Source organism: Sinohyriopsis cumingii, chromosome 10 (genome assembly GCF_028554795.1).
Source record: "Sinohyriopsis cumingii isolate HCF-2022 chromosome 10, ASM2855479v2, whole genome shotgun sequence".
Classification (NCBI taxonomy): Eukaryota; Metazoa; Mollusca; class Bivalvia; order Unionida; family Unionidae; genus Sinohyriopsis; species Sinohyriopsis cumingii.
This window is the reverse complement of record NC_142970.1, coordinates 117,524,417-117,544,189: the sequence shown is the minus strand read 5'-3', so window position 1 is coordinate 117,544,189 and position 19,773 is coordinate 117,524,417. Positions and strand designations below refer to the sequence as shown.

Genomic DNA, 19,773 nt, shown 5'->3' with positions numbered 1-19,773 from the left:
CCCGAGTAAAATTAATGGCGCGGGAAGCTGTTGAACAAGGGTGTCTAATTCGTTTGGAACTAGGTTAGTGTTTGGTGGTAAGTAAATAGAGCAAAATGTAACCACTCGATGAAGAGTAACGCTTACAGCAATGGCTTGTAAATTTGTGTTTAAAGGGATGACGCTATGAGGGGCTCTGTTGTTCACAATAACAGAGACTCCTCCTGAGGCCCTGTCAACATTTTGAGAGTAGTTGTTAAACAGGGAGTAGCTTTTAAGTGTGATGTTATCTGTATTTTTCAAAAATGTTAACTGAAGATATAGTACTGCAGGATCTTGGATGAGAGAGAGAGTTTTAAAGTCAAACCGATCAGAGAGAGAGAGAGAGAGAGAGAGAGATTATGGTTTGTCAGACTGTTATTAAAGCAAAATAATGATTTAGATCAACTTAATGTATTAAAATATTTCAATTAACTCTCGGGCACACTCTGAGATGTGAAGAGTTCATTCACTTGGTCAATACACAGTTACCTTTAGTAAATCTTAATTCCGTTCAAAGGGCAATGATACCCCACTCGTTGTATAATTCTTTCTTGCCTGTAGTAAATCTTAACTCGGTTCAGAAGGCAAATATATGTATTTGCATGTGATATAAATAATTATATATATATATATATAGAGAGAGAGAGAGAGAGAGAGAGAGAGTTTGTTTCTCTGCATCAATGATATACTACTCGTATAAATATATTAAAAGGAAACTCGGCAACCCTCGTTTCCATTTAATGAAAAATGCATACATCTCGTGGTATATCACTCATACAGCGTACATACTATACATATATTCTCTCTCTCTCTCTCTCTCTCTCTCTCTCTCTATATATATATATATATATATATATATATATATATATATATATATATATATATATATATATAAAGAATACAAATCATATGGCCTAAAACAGTCGTTTCGAGTGCACTGGATCCATCAATGGTTCACGTATGTCAGGGATTGGTTAGGATAAATGCAATAACCCTCAGGGGTCTGGCGCGTTATCAATAAAGTACAGCGAAATCTTTGACAATATGAAATCACCTTATTGGTAATATCAATGAACACGAGGAGTGCAGGCGTGACCACAGCCCTCCGCTCGATTCGACTTTTCTCACGCGACTTTTATCGCTTCAGAATCGCAAGAAGACTGAAAAACTACACGTGTTCATTCAAAAGACAGTGACGTACCAGCGCATAACTCTCGGACGACCATCGCACGAATCCAATCCGACGAATTAACCTTTACTTTCACCATTACGGTCACAATTCCTTCCTATTAGAATCATCCAGACGGAAGTAACCTATTCTAACAGTTTCTACCCTACAGTAAATATGCGTTAGGGTCGTACTAAACACGGCGCAGAATCTGTGTTATCTTTTAATACTAGTGATATTTAATACTGCTGTATATATTAGTTGAATGGGCATGGGGAAAAGCAGAGGAAGGAATTCAAAGATTTAAAACAAAAATATTGAACTTCAACAATCAGGAGAAGGAAAAACAAAATATGTAGGAATTCACAAGAATTCATGTGATAATTTGTAATGGCAAAATATTGAAATCGTGTCCTTAATTATTGAGAAATCGCGCATTATTTTTCTGATACATTGGACTCTGCCATGCTTATAATAAACATGCAGTGCAAGAACTTGGTGAGAACCATTGCACTTATGGAGCAGACTATTGAACTCGGCTTACCGTGTGTGTGTGTGTGTATATATATATATATATATATATAAAATTTGCTATACATTATTGATATATCAAATTGCTTTATACCAACACCATGTTATTTTTAATGTACATGGTATATATATATATATATATATATATATATATACTTTTTACTTTTCATATTTATGTATGTCAAGTTCTGGTTATTCTATTTCAAAACCAATAAATGTTCCAAGTTCCAATTTTTTCTCACCGGGTTATATTTTTATGTACCCTAGGTGATGTCAGTGTGCGATTCAATTCCTCTTTTCACACCCGTCGCCACATTCTTTGATGGAAAATATTCTAATCAGGGAGGACTTGCGGGTATTTTCGTCGGATGTATGGAAGATGGCTTTAAGGTAGTACTGCTACTACTACTACTACTAATAATAATAATAATAATAATAATAATAATAATAATAATTATTATTATTATTATTATTATTATTATTATTATTATTGGTAAGCCTAACTGTTCTTTAGCTCATGAAATCGTACACTTGTGCAAATGAAATTTGATTATTTCAACTAACGTATATAATATTATTTCGTTGTTTTGAAAATTATTTCGTTGAGGCATTATCGTGACACTAATTCTTCAAAGGTAATTGAAAAACATCGTGAAAAATTAATTTGTGAACCTAAATATTCTCCATCAATTTACGAGAGTTGCATGTTCCACTGCTCATTCCTTTCTGTGGTTTGAATTAGCCTAATTCTAAAGATATATCATTCATTTTCGTAATATCGACACCTGCCATTTAATCCTAGCAAACAATAAACAAATCGCAGATGAATCAAGTTACTTCTGACGGTTTCAAAACAGTAATATGTCAGTACAAAACCGACTTCCAGTTTTTGCTGCTTACTGGTGAAATTTGAAGTGCTTTGGAAGCAACATTTTGCCAGTAGCTGCATTTGACAAGTGATGGAAAATTATGCAAAGATGTCTTCCACAATCGATAAGTAAAAGTTTTCCCCATAATTGTTATCCGTTCGCATTCTTTCTAATGGCATTTTGACATAGATTTCTTTTTCTTCAGATGATTGTTCAAGAGTGCGACAGAAATATAACAGTGATGCATTTAACAACTGGAGGGCATTTTTTAATGGACCCAAGGAGTTATTCTATCGTAAACTGAGTCATGGATTTTCAAATGAATCGGTTTCATGTTGTTTATTACATCATATCCTCAGTTGGTTGCCATGACCAAGACTAAAATTAAAATAGGAAAACAAATTGCAATATATATTTTCATTACGAAACCACTGACCATGAAACGATACCTACGAATTCCATGGTACAATTTATACCTCTCTCACATTATTCGTTACAGCTGCTTATTGCTTATCTCTCTCTCTCTCTCTCTCTCTCTCTCTCTATATATATATATATATATATATATATATATATATATATATATATATATATATATATATATATATATATATAATTAAATTATCATGGTTTGGTATTTATCGATGTGTAAATTTTACCTAATCACCCACAAAGTAAAATAAAGAGCGAAGAATCGCTTGTCAAATATACAGAACATTCTTTGGCAAGGATGATACTAAATATGGTCCCAAAATCCCCACAATACATGAATTTGCTAGAACGATATTTTATGTACTATCTACAATTCTACATCATTCGTTCAAGGAAAACAAACGATGCAAAAATGCCTACCAGGCTTTACATAATACACATGCCACGAAGGAATGGTACATATCAATAAATCCAACAAATCCATCCCAAAATGTAAATGCTTTTAGTTCATGTAAAATGTGTAATATTATAATTCTTGCTTAATAAACAAGTGAGCTGTCATTAGTAAGTAGCCATTAATATCCAGGTCTACTTGTGAATCTAGGTGTGTTTGGGACTGGGGTCCAAACTTTCAAGAGTGCCCTGACATTCTTCAAAAGGGCACCAAAGGAAAAGTCTATGTGTCTATTTACTCAAAGTGTACATAATACCCAATACACGTGCGCAAGAATAAGACGATGGTCAAATTTTGAAGTGAAAAGCGTTTGTACTTTTGTATGTGTGTACGGTTATTTTTAAGGCTGGGGGTTCCAGAAACCCCAGACCCTCTCTCTCTCTCTCACACACACACACACACACACACACACACACACACACACACACCGGTCCTGTAACGCCTCAAAAAACTTGAAGCATTGGAAAAGTCAACTGCAGATTTACCTAACTGCAAGTGGTGGAAATGATGAAAATGAGGAGATACCAAGGGCGCTTTCATAATTACTTGGAGTCGGGTGGCGCAGAAATGTGATTAGCTATTAAGTTTCACGGATGTACCCCAAAACATGTCTAGCGATAAAATGGCGAGGGGGGGGGGGTAACCCCACTCTCCTTGTCCCTATGTGTGGGCGTCCATGCGAGGTACAAACGGACATAATTTTGCATTGATGCGTATTGTAACTTTTACGAGTTTATGCTCGTACAACAGAAAAGAGCGAAAGACAACAAGCTTTGTAAAATTTAACATAATTTATATCCCTAGAATACAAATTAAAAACGACAAAAAAAGAACTTACGGTATTGCGAATTAAATCCCAAAATGATCCAAGAATTACAGACACAAGTCCTGATAGTTTAAAGTTCTAAATAAAATAAAAAAAGAGGTCCTAGAATCACCTCTGTTCTGCAATGTACCATGCCCAGAACCTTTCAAAGGCTTTCGATCTGAGCTTAGGACGAGAGCTTCGTCATGTAATTTCAGCGAAAATGATAGAATGATAAAGGATAAAATAGTTTTCACAGTGACATAAATTGCGGCAACTTTTACTCAGAGAAGACAAGCTAAACTTGGACAAAACCGTACATGTGTCGTGTATTTGAGCAGTTAAATAAGCAAATCAAATAAATGCAGGAAACCGGCTCTATCAGTCACACTGTTAATAAAGTAACTCATGGAAATAAAGCATAAACCCGAAGCCAAAGAAAAAGAGATACCAACAGTCAACCTGGGGTCGGCAAAGTACGAAATAAACCGCCCTCGCGGGTTCATGGTAAAAAGAGCGTTTCCTTTAAGGACTGTCATTTCTGCGGACGTAAACATGAGTTTAAAAAGGAACAGAGTCCGGCATGTGGCAAACCTTGCGACGTGTGCAAAGGGAGAAGTCATTCCAAAAGTCAAATGAAATAAAATCCAGTAAAATAGTGCTAAAATAACACACGAATAGCAAACAGATTATGATAAAACTTAGCTTAATACCATAGAAACCAGTCAGAAAAGTAGAATTTCTGCATTAATGAATGTCAACTGCTGTGAAGCGCGTTTCCAATTAGATAGTGACGCAAACATCAATATTGTGTGCAAAAAGTATGTTCGTAAAGACCAAGTAAGGCCAACAAAGCTAACCTAAAAGAATGGAACAGGAAACATAAAAAAACACTTTGAAAAGCTGATCTAAAAGTCGTTAAACCAAGTGCTGGAGACGAAAGAAATGCTACTCTAGTAATTATACCGAATGGCTACATGAATCTCTCGGGATAGAAAACTGATTAGCAAATGGGATCGATTACTATTAACTGTGACGAATTTGTTGCAATTGTCGACTCTATGAAACTCGATGATCCAGGGAAAGCAACTCTTACAGTCTACTGCGAAATTCCAGAGACAATATTGCTGTGGAAAAAGCTGCCACTCTCACTTCAAGATGTGACGAGAGAAATAGATAAATTAGTGGAAAGACAAGTTATAATACATGTTACTGAACCGACTAAGTGGATTAGTCAGATGGCTGTACGAAAGCAGAATGCAAATTTGCATATTTGCATAGATCCACAGCCACTAAATACTGCTCTCATGGGAGAACACAAGAAACTACCGACACTTGAGGACTTATTACCGAAACCTGCTAATGCGAAAGTCTTCAGCTAACTTGATGTCTGTGAGATATACTGCATTTAAGACTTCATCAGAAATCAAGTGAGCTAACTACAATGATTACACCATTCGGTCGTTACAGATGGGTTACCATTTGGACTCAACGTTTCACATGAAATATTTCAAAGACAATTCATTGAAGCACTTTGAGATTTGGATGGTTTTTCACTTTAGCGGATGATATAATTGTTACTGGATTATGGAAACTTTGAACAAGAAGAGAAAATATGCAGTGAGAGAAAATTGCAAAACTTGTACAAACGATAAATCGAACGGAACATCATGGTAACAAGAAAGAAATAGGATTGACTTAAATTAGTTTTCATGGTCACAAAATCACTAATGAAGGAGTAAACGCAGATAATACAAAGTTCGAGGCAATACACGATATACCCTAACCAACAGATATTTCTGACGTGAAAAGGGGCAGTATATATCAACATTTTTCCAGATGAACTGCAAATGAACTGGAACCGATTCGTCAACTCACACACAAAAAAGATTCGGTTTGAAGAATGCGAGGCTGCTTTCCAGAGAATTAAGAAAATGCTGACCGAGGAACCAGTAACGGCATATTTTGACGTAAACAAAGAAGTCGTACTAAAAGTAGATAGTAGCAATAATGGACTGGGTGCTGTTTTACTTCAAGATTGAATTTGCGTTTAGGGCACTAAAACCGCCCGAAAGAAAGTGGGCACAAAATGAAAAAGAAGCACTTTCAATGATTTATGGTTTAGAATGCTTCAACCAGTACACACATGGAAGAAAGAACATGATACAAAATGATCACAAACTGCATGCTGCGATACTAATGAAACCTCTAGGCAAACCCCTAGAGCTATTACAAGATGTCATGATGAAACTGTTTCGAGATGACATCGAATTTATAGTTGTGAAAGGAATAAATCTTGTTATCGCTGATGCCTTAAGCCGAGTTTATCTAGAAACTCTCAACGTACAAACTGAACGACGAAGGATCCGTAACGTTAAGTTCGACAACTTCCCAGATGCGATACTGCAAAAATTCAAGAAAGCAACTCTGGAGGACGCTAATAATTAGTTACTTATGGAATTCATTACTGATGGCTGGCCTGAAGCTATCGACAATGTGCCATGTCCTTAGCGTTCAAGATGAAATTCTTGTCAAAGGAAAGCCATCTGTAATTCCCAAATCATTGAAAAGGGATATGAAAAATTGTCTTCACAGAGCACATTTAGCCTACCACAGCATGATGAGGCGAGCTAGTGGAAATATAGTTTGGTCCGGAATGGAAAGAGAAATAATGTGAGATGTGTGAGGAATGCAAACCTAGAAACCATCAAGATCCGCATTTATTACACCGTGACGGAGACACACCTTGGAATAAAGTGGACATGGATCTGTTAGAAATAAAAGGCAGTCAGTATTTCGTTGTGATCGACTATTTTAAGCACGACAAGTTGTAGTAAAGTGGTAAACACGCGTCAGAAACCATTTCCAAGACTTGGAATTCCCACCACAATCATATCTGAAAATTGACCCCAGTTTAAAGGAAAGGTGTTGGCACAGTTCATTAGAAAATAGGGCATTAACCAGAGAATGTCAGCCCTAAATCATCAGCAAGCAAACGGAAAGGCTGAATCTGCTGTTAAAGTCATTAAGAACATGTTGAAGAAGACAATCATAAACAGTAGAGATCAATATGAAGCCTTGTAAGAATTTAAAAACACTCCGCGTCAGGATATTGGACTTAGTCCGACTCAGATGGTTTTTTCGGAAGAAACACCAGATCAATAAATCTATCGACAAGTCATATGAATAAGGAACCAAATATTAAATACCTGTAGCGCGAAAACACTCGATAACATAGTAAGATAAGGCAGCTCGAACCTTACCAACAATGAGTATAAGTCAGTATATTTTGAACACAAGGAGGTGGGAAATGGAAATTTGGTAGAATCTACGAAAGACTGAGTGAACGCTCATATATCGTGGAAAGTCATGATTAGGGAGCGTACAGTCGGAATCGTGCAAATAATCGTCTCTCAAAGATAAATGTACACATTAGGGAGACTTTACCTTTACGTGAACACGTGAATACTGACGTACCGACTGATAGCTGCAAAGATCAAACAACTGCAACACCAAGCGAATCAAATAACTCCAGAATTATACTTCTATAGAATATTAAAGATGACGTAGTGCCAGATTCAAATGTAACGACAACGATTGTACCATGAGTCAGACCAAGAGAAACATCAGTAGGTCTGAAAATCTGAAAGTCTTTGTGTGCTATAGATGAATGAGAAAATGGGGATGTTGAACAACGTTATGGGGTAGCATAATTTGTAATAGAACATATTAGATCCATTCAGCTATTCAATGTAGTCACATGACTGATGACTCTTATCAGTCTATGAAGGAATGTGTAGTAATGTACATAATAAAGTTGTATTGTTCTGAGAACACGTCCGCTTTTTTATACCTGCTAAGCAGCTGACTAGCATGTCCCCTACTAGTGGACAATAGATCAACAATCGTAAGAAAACTAGGATTCTCAGCCCTTTATCTACTACAGTCCGCTAGATGTCTAGGACTTAGCCCTCTAGCTACTGCAGTCCGCTAATGTCTACGACTCTATAAACCATCTAGCTACTGCAGTCTGCTAATGTCTACGACTCTATAAACCATCTAGCTACTGCAGTCCGCTAATGTCTACGACTCTATAAACCATCTAGCTACTGCAGTCCGCTAATGTCTACGACTCTATAAACCATCTAGCTACTGCAGTCCGCTAATGTCTACGACTCTATAAACCATCTAGCTACTGTTGTCTGCTAGATGACTAAGACTCCACCCTCTAGCTACTGTTGTCTGCTAGATTTCCAGGACTCACAACCCTCTAGCTACTGCAGTCCACTAATGTTTAGGACTCTAAACCCTCTAGCTACTACTGTCTGCTAGATGTCTAGGACTCCACCCTCTAGCTACTGCAGTCTGAAAGATGTATAGAACTCTCTGTCTTCTATCTACTGCAGTCTGCTAGATGTATAGAACTCTCCATCATCTAGCTAATAAAGTCTGCTAGATGTATAGGACTCAGCCCTCCTGCAACTTAAGCCTGCTTTTCAGAAATAAGCAAACGTTCAACTAACATTCTATGTAAACATGCTTCAAAGATAATTCGAATATTTAGTACCAAACTGTAGGCCTATTTCAGTGCGCAAGACTTTATCAAGGATCTGGATGCCCATGCCCAAACAGTAGTCCAAACATATCAATTATGGCAAGGACTGCATAAAATAGAATACACATGTTCCATGTAATGTCATAATTGGTGAACATTAGTACTTTAATTAATCTTCCTTTCTTTAAATATGGTAAGTCAGAAAATCAGATACAGACAATTGTAATATACTGATATTGCTGGAAATCATCCAGTTTTTATGAACGTGGAAAATATACGCATCTGTGGCGTAACTACAGTGGTAGCAGATACAGTCGTGTTTTGGGGCCCGGCCGTCTTCGGGACCCGGCCCAACCAGGAAAAAAATAAGTGACAGTATCGGGGTGGGGGCGTCACACAGGTGTTTACTGTGGGCCCTTGGTTTACTGCGGGCCCTTGGTGAGATAGTTACGCCACTGCACATTTTGAATGTCAGGATTTTGGTTGTGTGTTTTACGTCACAGTAAGAAAAGTAGGTTAATTAGTTCTGAAGCAGTTTTAACAAAAAGTATTTTCCATGTATTCGCCACAACAGACGAGGTGATATGTTGTTTGGATTCGAACCAGCGCTCTTCCGCTTCTGATTCTGGCAGTAGTAAGATGGGGCACTATACGTACAATGGAAATTAGCATTACGGAGACCCCTGGGTGAATATACGTACAATGGAAATTTAACATGGCGAAAAATCGTGGGTTAATATACATGTAAGGGGAATTAACATGGGAAAAAACTGTGGGCCGATATACGTACAAGGGGAATTTAACATGGGGAATAGATCGTGGGACTGTCTAGGGACAATGGGAAATTTAACATTACGGAAACCCCTGGGGGATATAGCCTCAAGGGAATTTAACATATGGAAATTGAACATGGTGGGTCTGTATAGCGTCAAGGGGAATTGAACATGGTGGGATTGTCTAGGGACAATGATGGTAGAGGGTCAAACACAACAGAGACAGAAACATACATACACTAGTACAAGCGTGAGATTTATATATAAAGCATTACCAAGACCTGAAATCTTTCTGGGGTGTTCAAAAATTTGCATAATTGTAATGATGCTATAAATAGCTATAATCAAGGAAATGCTCAACGACAAAATGGATGTGACTAAAAGTAACGTTAAAATGACGAAATTGTCACAGAATTTAAAGGAAAATAAACATATCCCCGAAAATTAAGTTACAATGGTTTAGACTAAAATGGATAAAATTAGTAACTACTTACAATATCAACTTCTGTGACGATCGTGGATAAATACCTATGTATCTATAATCAGCTGAAATTCTTATGAAATCCCACTATCTATTTATAGCTCCAACTTGTGGGTTTTTCCTTTGGAAAATCCCACTATCTTTTTATAGCCTCAGCTTGAGTGACGTTCCTATTTATGAATTCTAGTATATATGTATAGCTACAAAATGTGGAAATCCCCAAGTCGATATTTATAGTCTCAAAATTTCCAGCGTCAGTGACGTCACTGTACTGAACACTAGGGGATAAATGGCAACAGTGTTGCAAGTGGCTGACCTGAATACGCGCTACTGTAGGTAGGTAGGTAGAGTGTATCTGATAGGGATAAAGTGAGTTTTATAGGGATAAACAGAGACCAATACACACACACACACACACACACACAACATACGCGCGCAGACTCACACACACACACAGGGAAGAGGAAAAAACAAACCCCAAAATATAATATCCATACTCGGGAGGAAGAAAAAAAACACAACCAAATATACAATCTACACAACGTACGCGAACAAACACACACACACACACAACATACGCGCGCAGACTCACACACACACACACACAGAGGGAAGAGGAAAAAACAAACCCCAAATATACTATCCACACTCGGGAGGAAGAAAAAAAAACAACCAAATATACGATCTACACAACGCACGCGAACACACACACACACACACACACAGAGGGAAGAGGAAAAAACAAACCCCAAATATACTATCAACACAGAAGGGAGATAATACAAACCCCAAATAAACTATCCACACAAACGTACGCGAACGCATACAAACTCGAAATATACTATCAACACAGAAGGGAGATAATACAAACCCCAAATAAACTATCCACACAAACGTACGCGAACGCATACAAACCCCAAATACACTATCAACACAGAAGGGAGATAATACAAACCCCAAATAAACTATCCACACAAACGTACGCGAACGCACACAAACCCCAAATATACTATCCACACAACGTCGCTAACGCATACAAACCGCAAATATACTATCCACACTCGGGAGGAAGAAGAAGAAAAACAACCAAATATGCGATCTACACAACGTACGCGAACACACACACACACACACACGCACACCACAGAGGGAAGAAGAAGAAAACCATTATACACTATCCACACGCAGTGAAGAAATAACCCTTTATATATATATACTATCAACAGAGAGTGAAGAAAATAACCCATTATATTCCATCAACACAGAGTGAAGAAGAAAAAGTTTTTTGAAAGCACCTAAGCCCTCACCTGCAATGAACAACTCTGCCAAACACCTAATCCCCACCCACCCCCACTACCAACAATACAAAACCCATTTAACCCGTTATTTTATGGCATCAGTGTGTGATTTAGGAAACATCAAGACACAAAATGATGGACGAATAGACTGACTATTGTTTACGGACTTGCATGCCTAAAGAGCGTGCGTGAAGGAAAACATCCTTCCATTTCAATTCTAACTAAAACATGATCCAGAGGGATAGAGAGAGGTGAAAGAGCACAATTTCATAAAGTGTGAGTAAAAACAAAACACGCCATCCTTATTATACAATGTCAAGACCAAGAGACACTTACGTTTTCTTTCTGGTCTATTCTCTTTTAGAAGGTAGTATGAAATTTCACATCAGGGCCAACGCATCGGCTCACATTGTCAATTTTTCCATTTCCATGTTTTTACTGGCACAAGTTCTTCATCATCTTCAATTTCTTCTTCTGAATCCCTCTTCTCTGTTTCGTCTTGTTTTTGTTTCTTCTCTTTTCTCGTAGGGCACTCTGAATTCCAGTGTCCTTTCTCCTGACAACGATATTAGGTATCTTGACTTTTGTCTCTCTTTCTTAGACGAAGCAGGTATTCTGGAGACAAATACCCATTTACCTTTGCAGATATAGCAAACTTCATTAGCACTTACACACTTTCGTATGACTCTCATCAAATCAACGACCAAAAGAGTAAGTTTTGTTGCCACTTTCGCCTGTGAATTATGCTTTCGTATGACTTTTAGCAAATATTTGACCAGCAGGTCGATCTGTGCTGACTCTTCCATCTTCTTGATCGTTTGAGAGTGGGATGAATACTCTGACGCTAAGACACTCTCCTTATATACATGGACCTGCTGCGTATGAAACCTAGTCAAATGTAATTTTGCAATAAGATGAAACGATTTCATTGAGGCAGTAAAAAGCAATGATGTACCGTATCGCCTCACACAAAACCTGAAGTTTTAGTTCAAATCCGTGTCAGCGATTTCGAAGACGACATAACTGAGCTTTAATCAATGCTCTCCAATTATGCCACAAAACCACGAGTCCTGATTCACGCCAAAAGAAATTTCGTTCGGTCCATAAAAAATAGTATCACATCTGAGAAACGCAAAAACAAACTTCCAGAAAACTGAGAACGACGGCTTACACCTACAACGTAAATGTGTGAGTTCAAGTAGTGCGTAAAACTTAGTCAAATTAGATTTTTATAGTCAAGACGAAACGATCTCTTTTCGAACAAGAAAGCAGACACCAAGCGACAATGGCGATCCGTGTCACACAACACTTTTCAAAATGTATATTATCAGAGGTTTGTTCTAGCGATCTGCACGGTTAAATTAAATGTTGATGTATTTTGCAGTAAGACTTACACAATTTCCATGGGATCGCCCATGGTACGATTGTTCGTGCATTAGTTTAATTTTTAAAAATATTTTTTTATATAAATCGCCTATAGGATAGACCCAGTAAAGCATGGCCATTCTCGTCACTGTCTGAATAGCTACTCAAGTCAATTCGAAGCGAACGCGGTAAGAAAATAAGTATAGCCAATGAAATGGCTTACAACGGGTGATGCATTGTTTTGTTCTAGGGCTGTGTGGCATAATAATCCCTATGTTCTTGCGTTGTTACCATTACAGTGCAGACAGACTGAAATGTGAACTTACGAGCCCTCTTTGTGTGTGTTGTACCATTTCCTCTTACCACATCAAAATACTGAGCGTCACAGTATTGGTTCGCGTTTTCAAGCTGACCATTTTTTTATATCTCACTTAAACATTTCGACATAAACACTCACATCGGTAGAGTCAGAACAGACGTGTTACAGTATTGAGGGGCATGTTATCTTTTCTTTTTCAAACTAATAAATTTGGGGTTTGTATGAAGTAAAGAACCGAAAGTACAGTGAAACTCAAGGATGATGACCCAATCTGTCTGTCTATTGATGCGTGTATTTACTTAAGAAGAAATATGACCTCTAAAACACAAAGAGATACGGCAAGCATGATTAGATTAAACACAACGATGTTTTCCTTCACGCCCGTGTAATTTAGAGTTTCAATCGTCTTTGAAGACAAACTTGGTCTCCTTTTGTAGGGCTTGAAATAATAAAAAAAACTGAAAAATCTTAAGCACTTTGCTATAGATAATTTCATCAACAGACCAAACAACATAAATACCGTTACAACAATAGAAAGCCTTAAATCTTCTATCAAAAAGAAATGCATGAAAAAATTAAAGATTAACGATAACTAACCAATGAAACCGAATTTAACAAAGGCAATGACATGTGAAGAAATGTCTCTCACTTTGGAAAGGTAGGCGAATGTACTCTGTCATGCACCGTCAACTTGAAAAAAATTATAAACAGAGAGAAACCTGAATTCAAAATTCAGTTGTTTCTTTTTCTTCAAAATTATTTCGTTTCTTTTTTCTTTTTTTTTTTTTTTGGAACAAATCTAATCACTAATATAGAGTGGAAAAGGGAAAATGCACATACAAGCTTTGATATTTCTGAAAAAAGGAGGGGATATTCCTAACGTTCATAACCACCTATATATGCTTGGACTTGTCTGTGACTTATCCACAAAACAAGATATACATATTTCTGGTCAAGCTGCAAGTGTGTGCGTGTTTTTGAAAATGGTAAAAATTGGATATACAATTTTCTCGAGACACTTATAAAGTGAAGAGTCTGTGCAAGTGTCAAAAGCCAAAGTCATATAAGTTTTGTATTTTGTACGGCTTGTAAAGATTTCTACTTTAGAAAATGTGAAGTATCACAAGTTATTATCACAAACAGAACATAGGGGCTTGCAAGAAAGAAAATAACCCAGACAGTTGGTGTCATCAAGAGTGCTAGAGACGGTACCCGAACTTGCTTGCCTGCTTACTTGAATTAAAGTGATTTTCGCTCTAATGGAGCATGTATCACTGGTTTAATAACGCACCGCGTGATTTTTAATTACTCCTGGGGAAGGAAAGAGAGCCTCATCCCCCAGGCTTTTATGTACTCACAGACTATTTTTAAATTTAGCCACTCAGGTGTAGGACTAACTAGTCCTTAACAACCTGACTGAAAGACTTTAAACATGAGTGGGAATTGTCTCACCACACACTCATTTTTTCTGTCCGAGCGTGGTAAAGGAGGAAAAAGGTGCTCAGCAAGACAGCCATGGATGTTAAGTACTCATCAAAACGCTAGCCCGTACTTATTTCAAATCAAGTCCCGTTTTTGCTAATGGACAATAAAAGGTACCAATAATGTGTTAACCACCTGTGCAATTAGTTCAAATCTAACGAGTCTGTTAAATTTCCTACTTCCTAACATATCTGTCTAATATTAGTACTTAGTGTACATAAACATAGCCATACTGATCTTATTTTAAATTATTATGTCTAAGCGACATATACCAGTTTGGTCACTGTTAGGTTTAAAAAGTTAAGTTTGTTGTGGTGTTCCAATGGGTCAAGTTTGTTTCGAGAATAGTTTAGTCAAGGAGGGATACCAAGCCAAATATGGTTCCCTATTTAATAAAAAGCAATCTTTTGGAGCCCTAAAAAAAGTCTGTTTTTTCTGTTAGAAGGTAACACGTCTCTCTTTTGCTTTCACGTTCTTTCCCGCACTCCTAGTCTCATGATTCTTGATATCAGGAAATGCGTAGCCATGATGGGCGGTAATGTAAGCAGCGGTTTCTACCAGTTGACTGAGGGGGTATCCAGTGTAGGCTTGTCTGTAGAATTGGGGAAGAACTCTGACCCCTAATCCCCATTGAGAAGGTCTTGGTTTAAAGGTGTCTAGAGATTTGTAGGCAACGTATTGTATGGCTGTAATAAACTGCCCTGCTATATTGACGTCATACAATGCTTGATCTAGCCCCATTTCGGTGTACTTCTCAACGAGGGTCAGCGTCCCCCTCCTCCTCAACCGCCTCAATTTCCTCTTCTGGTTCTGATACTAATTCTTCAGTTGAGGTAGATAGTTTCAAATCCGCTGCTATGGTGTCTGTCGCTGTTATTGTTGTTGTGGTTGTTCTTTCAGCTGAGATTGCCTGTAGTATCGGAGTGAGAAAAGAACGTAGTGCCTCCGATAATTACATTTGAGTTTGCCATACCGTTTGTGTAACATAATTGGACCTTTGTTTTGCCACCACTCTTTCCGGGACGGGTTGTTTGTTAGGTATAGTCGGCTGTTGACTAGCTGTTATTTGTGTTCTCGAGGTGGGTGGAGTGCTAACTGGCTAGGTCTGCATTTCTTGCTCCCGCTGCTGTTGCGTATATTTCTTCCCTCCACACCGAGTTCTGGACCTAATTCTTTAAATTTCAAAATTGTTGAATTCAAAATTGTTGTGTTGTGTTGTGTCTCCAGTCTGTCCATCCATTGTCGACTCATCTTCCTACGAAGATGTGCTCAAGATAAGCCAAGTTGAACGAAGCCTATGTGAATTTGCATAGGGTCATGACAAGTCTGATACCGAGACCTGAAGAGATAGACAATATCATAATGTTGAAAGTCACTGAAGACCTGAAAGAAGAGCTCTTCAAGGAGGAATTCAAGAAGGAGAAAGAAGAATGGACGGAGAAATACAGACTTCATAAACAGCAGAGAGAGCAGCAACAGCAGCAGCAGCATGAACCTGGCAGAGGCTTTGTTAACAGTTTTATCGGCACCAAAGAGTTCTTCTTCTCTTTCCGAAGAAGCAGACCTTATCCTGTGAGAAAGCCTGTCGTCAGAGGAGGCCGTCATCTTATAACCTAAGCGATCGCCATAGCTTCAACTTCCAAAAAAAAAATTTCAGGGCTACCCCATACTCTCGAAAAGAAATCACATTCCATTGCCTATGATACGTTAGACAGTTAGAAGAAAAAATACAGAAGTGAGTCTATCAGCACATGATTTCTTTATCTTGGTTAGAAAGTGTGACTCTAAGTTGTTCGTTTCAGTCGCTTATCAAAATTTTAAAAATAGTAATGTTCTGTAAAAAGTGAATGAGTGTTTCTTTTAGGTCTGTGCGTTTTGTTTTCTTTTGTTGGTGATAATATGGATAATGTAAGTTCGGGTACAACGAAATTTAAAGAATTAGGTCCAGAACTCGGTGTGGAGGGAAGAAATATACGCAACAGCAGCGGGAGCAAGAAATGCAGACCTAGCCAGTTAGCACTCCACCCACCTCGAGAACACAAATAACAGCTAGTCAACAGCCGACCATACCTAACATTCAACCCGTCCCGGAAAGAGTGGTGGCAAAACAAAGGTCCAATTATGTTACACAAACGGTATGGCAAACTCAAATGTAATTATCGGAGGCACTACGTTCTTTTCTCACTCCGATACTACAGGCAATCTCAGCTGAAAGAACAACATTAACAACAATAACAGCGACAGACACCATAGCAGCGGATTTGAAACTATCTACCTCAACTGAAGAATTAGTATCAGAACCAGAAGAGGAAATTGAGGCGGTTGAGGAGGAGGGGGACGCTGACCCTCGTTGAGAAGTACACCGAAATGGGGCTAGATCAAGCATTGTATGACGTCAATATAGCAGGGCAGTTTATTACAGCCATACAATACGTTGCCTACAAATCTCTAGACACCTTTAAACCAAGACCTTCTCAATGGGGATTAGGGGTCAGAGTTCTTCCCCAATTCTACAGACAAGCCTACACTGGATACCCCCTCAGTCAACTGGTAGAAACCGCTGCTTACATTACCGCCCATCATGGCTACGCATTTCCTGATATCAAGAATCATGAGACTAGGAGTGCGGGAAAGAACGTGAAAGCAAAAGAGAGACGTGTTACCTTCTAACAGAAAAAACAGACTTTTTTTAGGGCTCCAAAAGATTGCTTTTTATTAAATAGGGAACCATATTTGGCTTGGTATCCCTCCTTGACTAAACTATTCTCGAAACAAACTTGACCCATTGGAACACCACAACAAACTTAACTTTTTAAACCTAACAGTGACCAAACTGGTATATGTCGCTTAGACATAATAATTTAAAATAAGATCAGTATGGCTATGTTTATGTACACTAAGTACTAATATTAGACAGATATGTTAGGAAGTAGGAAATTTAACAGACTCGTTAGATTTGAACTAATTGCACAGGTGGTTAACACATTATTGGTACCTTTTATTGTCCATTAGCAAAAACGGGACTTGATTTGAAATAAGTACGGGCTAGCGTTTTGATGAGTACTTAACATCCATGGCTGTCTTGCTGAGCACCTTTTTCCTCCTTTACCACGCTCGGACAGAAAAAATGAGTGTGTGGTGAGACAATTCCCACTCATGTTTAAAGTCTTTCAGTCAGGTTGTTAAGGACTAGTTAGTCCTACACCTGAGTGGCTAAATTTAAAAATAGTCTGTGAGTACATAAAAGCCTGGGGGATGAGGCTCTCTTTCCTTCCCCAGGAGTAATTAAAAATCACGCGGTGCGTTATTAAACCAGTGATACATGCTCCATTAGAGCGAAAATCACTTTAATTCAAGTAAGCAGGCAAGCAAGTTCGGGTACCGTCTCTAGCACTCTTGATGACACCAACTGTCTGGGTTATTTTCTTTCTTGCAAGCCCCTATGTTCTGTTTGTGATAATAACTTGTGATACTTCACATTTTCTAAAGTAGAAATCTTTACAAGCCGTACAAAATACAAAACTTATATGACTTTGGCTTTTGACACTTGCACAGACTCTTCACTTTATAAGTGTCTCGAGAAAATTGTATATCCAAATTTTACCATTTTCAAAAACACGCACACACTTGCAGCTTGACCAGAAATATGTATATCTTGTTTTGTGGATAAGTCACAGACAAGTCCAAGCATATATAGGTGGTTATGAACGTTAGGAATATCCCCTCCTTTTTTCAGAAATATCAAAGCTTGTATGTGCATTTTCCCTTTTCCACTCTATATTAGTGATTAGATTTGTTCCAAAAAAAAAAAAAAAAAAAAGAAACGAAATAATTTTGAAGAAAAAGAAACAACTGAATTTTGAATTCAGGTTTCTCTCTGTTTATAATTTTTTTCAAGTTGACGGTGCATGACAGAGTACATTCGCCTACCTTTCCAAAGTGAGAGGCATTTCTTCACATGTCATTGCCTTTGTTAAATTCGGTTTCATTGGTTAGTTATCGTTAATCTTTAATTTTTTCATGCATTTCTTTTTGATAGAAGATTTAAGGCTTTCTATTGTTGTAACGGTATTTATGTTGTTTGGTCTGTTGATGAAATTATCTATAGCAAAGTGCTTAAGATTTTTCAGTTTTTTTTATTATTTCAAGCCCTACAAAAGGAGACCAAGTTTGTCTTCAAAGACGATTGAAACTCTAAATTACACGGGCGTGAAGGAAAACATCGTTGTGTTTAATCTAATCATGCTTGCCGTATCTCTTTGTGTTTTAGAGGTCATATTTCTTCTTAAGTAAATACACGCATCAATAGACAGACAGATTGGGTCATCATCCTTGAGTTTCACTGTACTTTCGGTTCTTTACTTCATACAAACCCCAAATTTATTAGTTTGAAAAAGAAAAGATAACATGCCCCTCAATACTGTAACACGTCTGTTCTGACTCTACCGATGTGAGTGTTTATGTCGAAATGTTTAAGTGAGATATAAAAAAATGGTCAGCTTGAAAACGCGAACCAATACTGTGACGCTCAGTATTTTGATGTGGTAAGAGGAAATGGTACAACACACACAAAGAGGGCTTGTAAGTTCACATTTCAGTCTGTCTGCACTGTAATGGTAACAACGCAAGAACATTGGGATTATTATGCCACACAGCCCTAGAACAAAACAATGCATCACCCGTTGTAAGCCATTTCATTGGCTATACTTATTTTCTTACCGCGTTCGCTTCGAATTGACTTGAGTAGCTATTCAGACAGTGACGAGAATGGCCATGCTTTACTGGGTCTATCCTATAGGCGATTTATATAAAAAAATATTTTTAAAAATTAAACTAATGCACGAACAATCGTACCATGGGCGATCCCATGGAAATTGTGTAAGTCTTACTGCAAAATACATCAACATTTAATTTAACCGTGCAGATCGCTAGAACAAACCTCTGATAATATACATTTTGAAAAGTGTTGTGTGACACGGATCGCCATTGTCGCTTGGTGTCTGCTTTCTTGTTCGAAAAGAGATCGTTTCGTCTTGACTATAAAAATCTAATTTGACTAAGTTTTACGCACTACTTGAACTCACACATTTACGTTGTAGGTGTAAGCCGTCGTTCTCAGTTTTCTGGAAGTTTGTTTTTGCGTTTCTCAGATGTGATACTATTTTTTATGGACCGAACGAAATTTCTTTTGGCGTGAATCAGGACTCGTGGTTTTGTGGC

General features: G+C 37.8%; 1 protein-coding gene across 3 annotated transcripts in view; it reads left to right on the top strand.

The window, feature by feature from the left end:
* LOC149791087 (uncharacterized) overlaps positions 1-2,991 on the top strand; it is a 73,433-nt gene extending 70,442 nt beyond the window's left edge. For all 3 annotated transcript variants that reach the window (XM_089973008.1, XM_089973006.1, XM_089973007.1), the window contains 2 exons: positions 1,988-2,110; positions 2,795-2,991. In XM_089973008.1, coding sequence (XP_089829134.1) covers positions 1,988-2,110; positions 2,795-2,893 — 222 coding nt within the window. In that variant the 3' untranslated portion in view covers positions 2,894-2,991. The remainder of the gene's footprint in view (positions 1-1,987; positions 2,111-2,794) is intronic.
* The last annotated feature ends 16,782 nt before the right edge of the window (positions 2,992-19,773 follow it).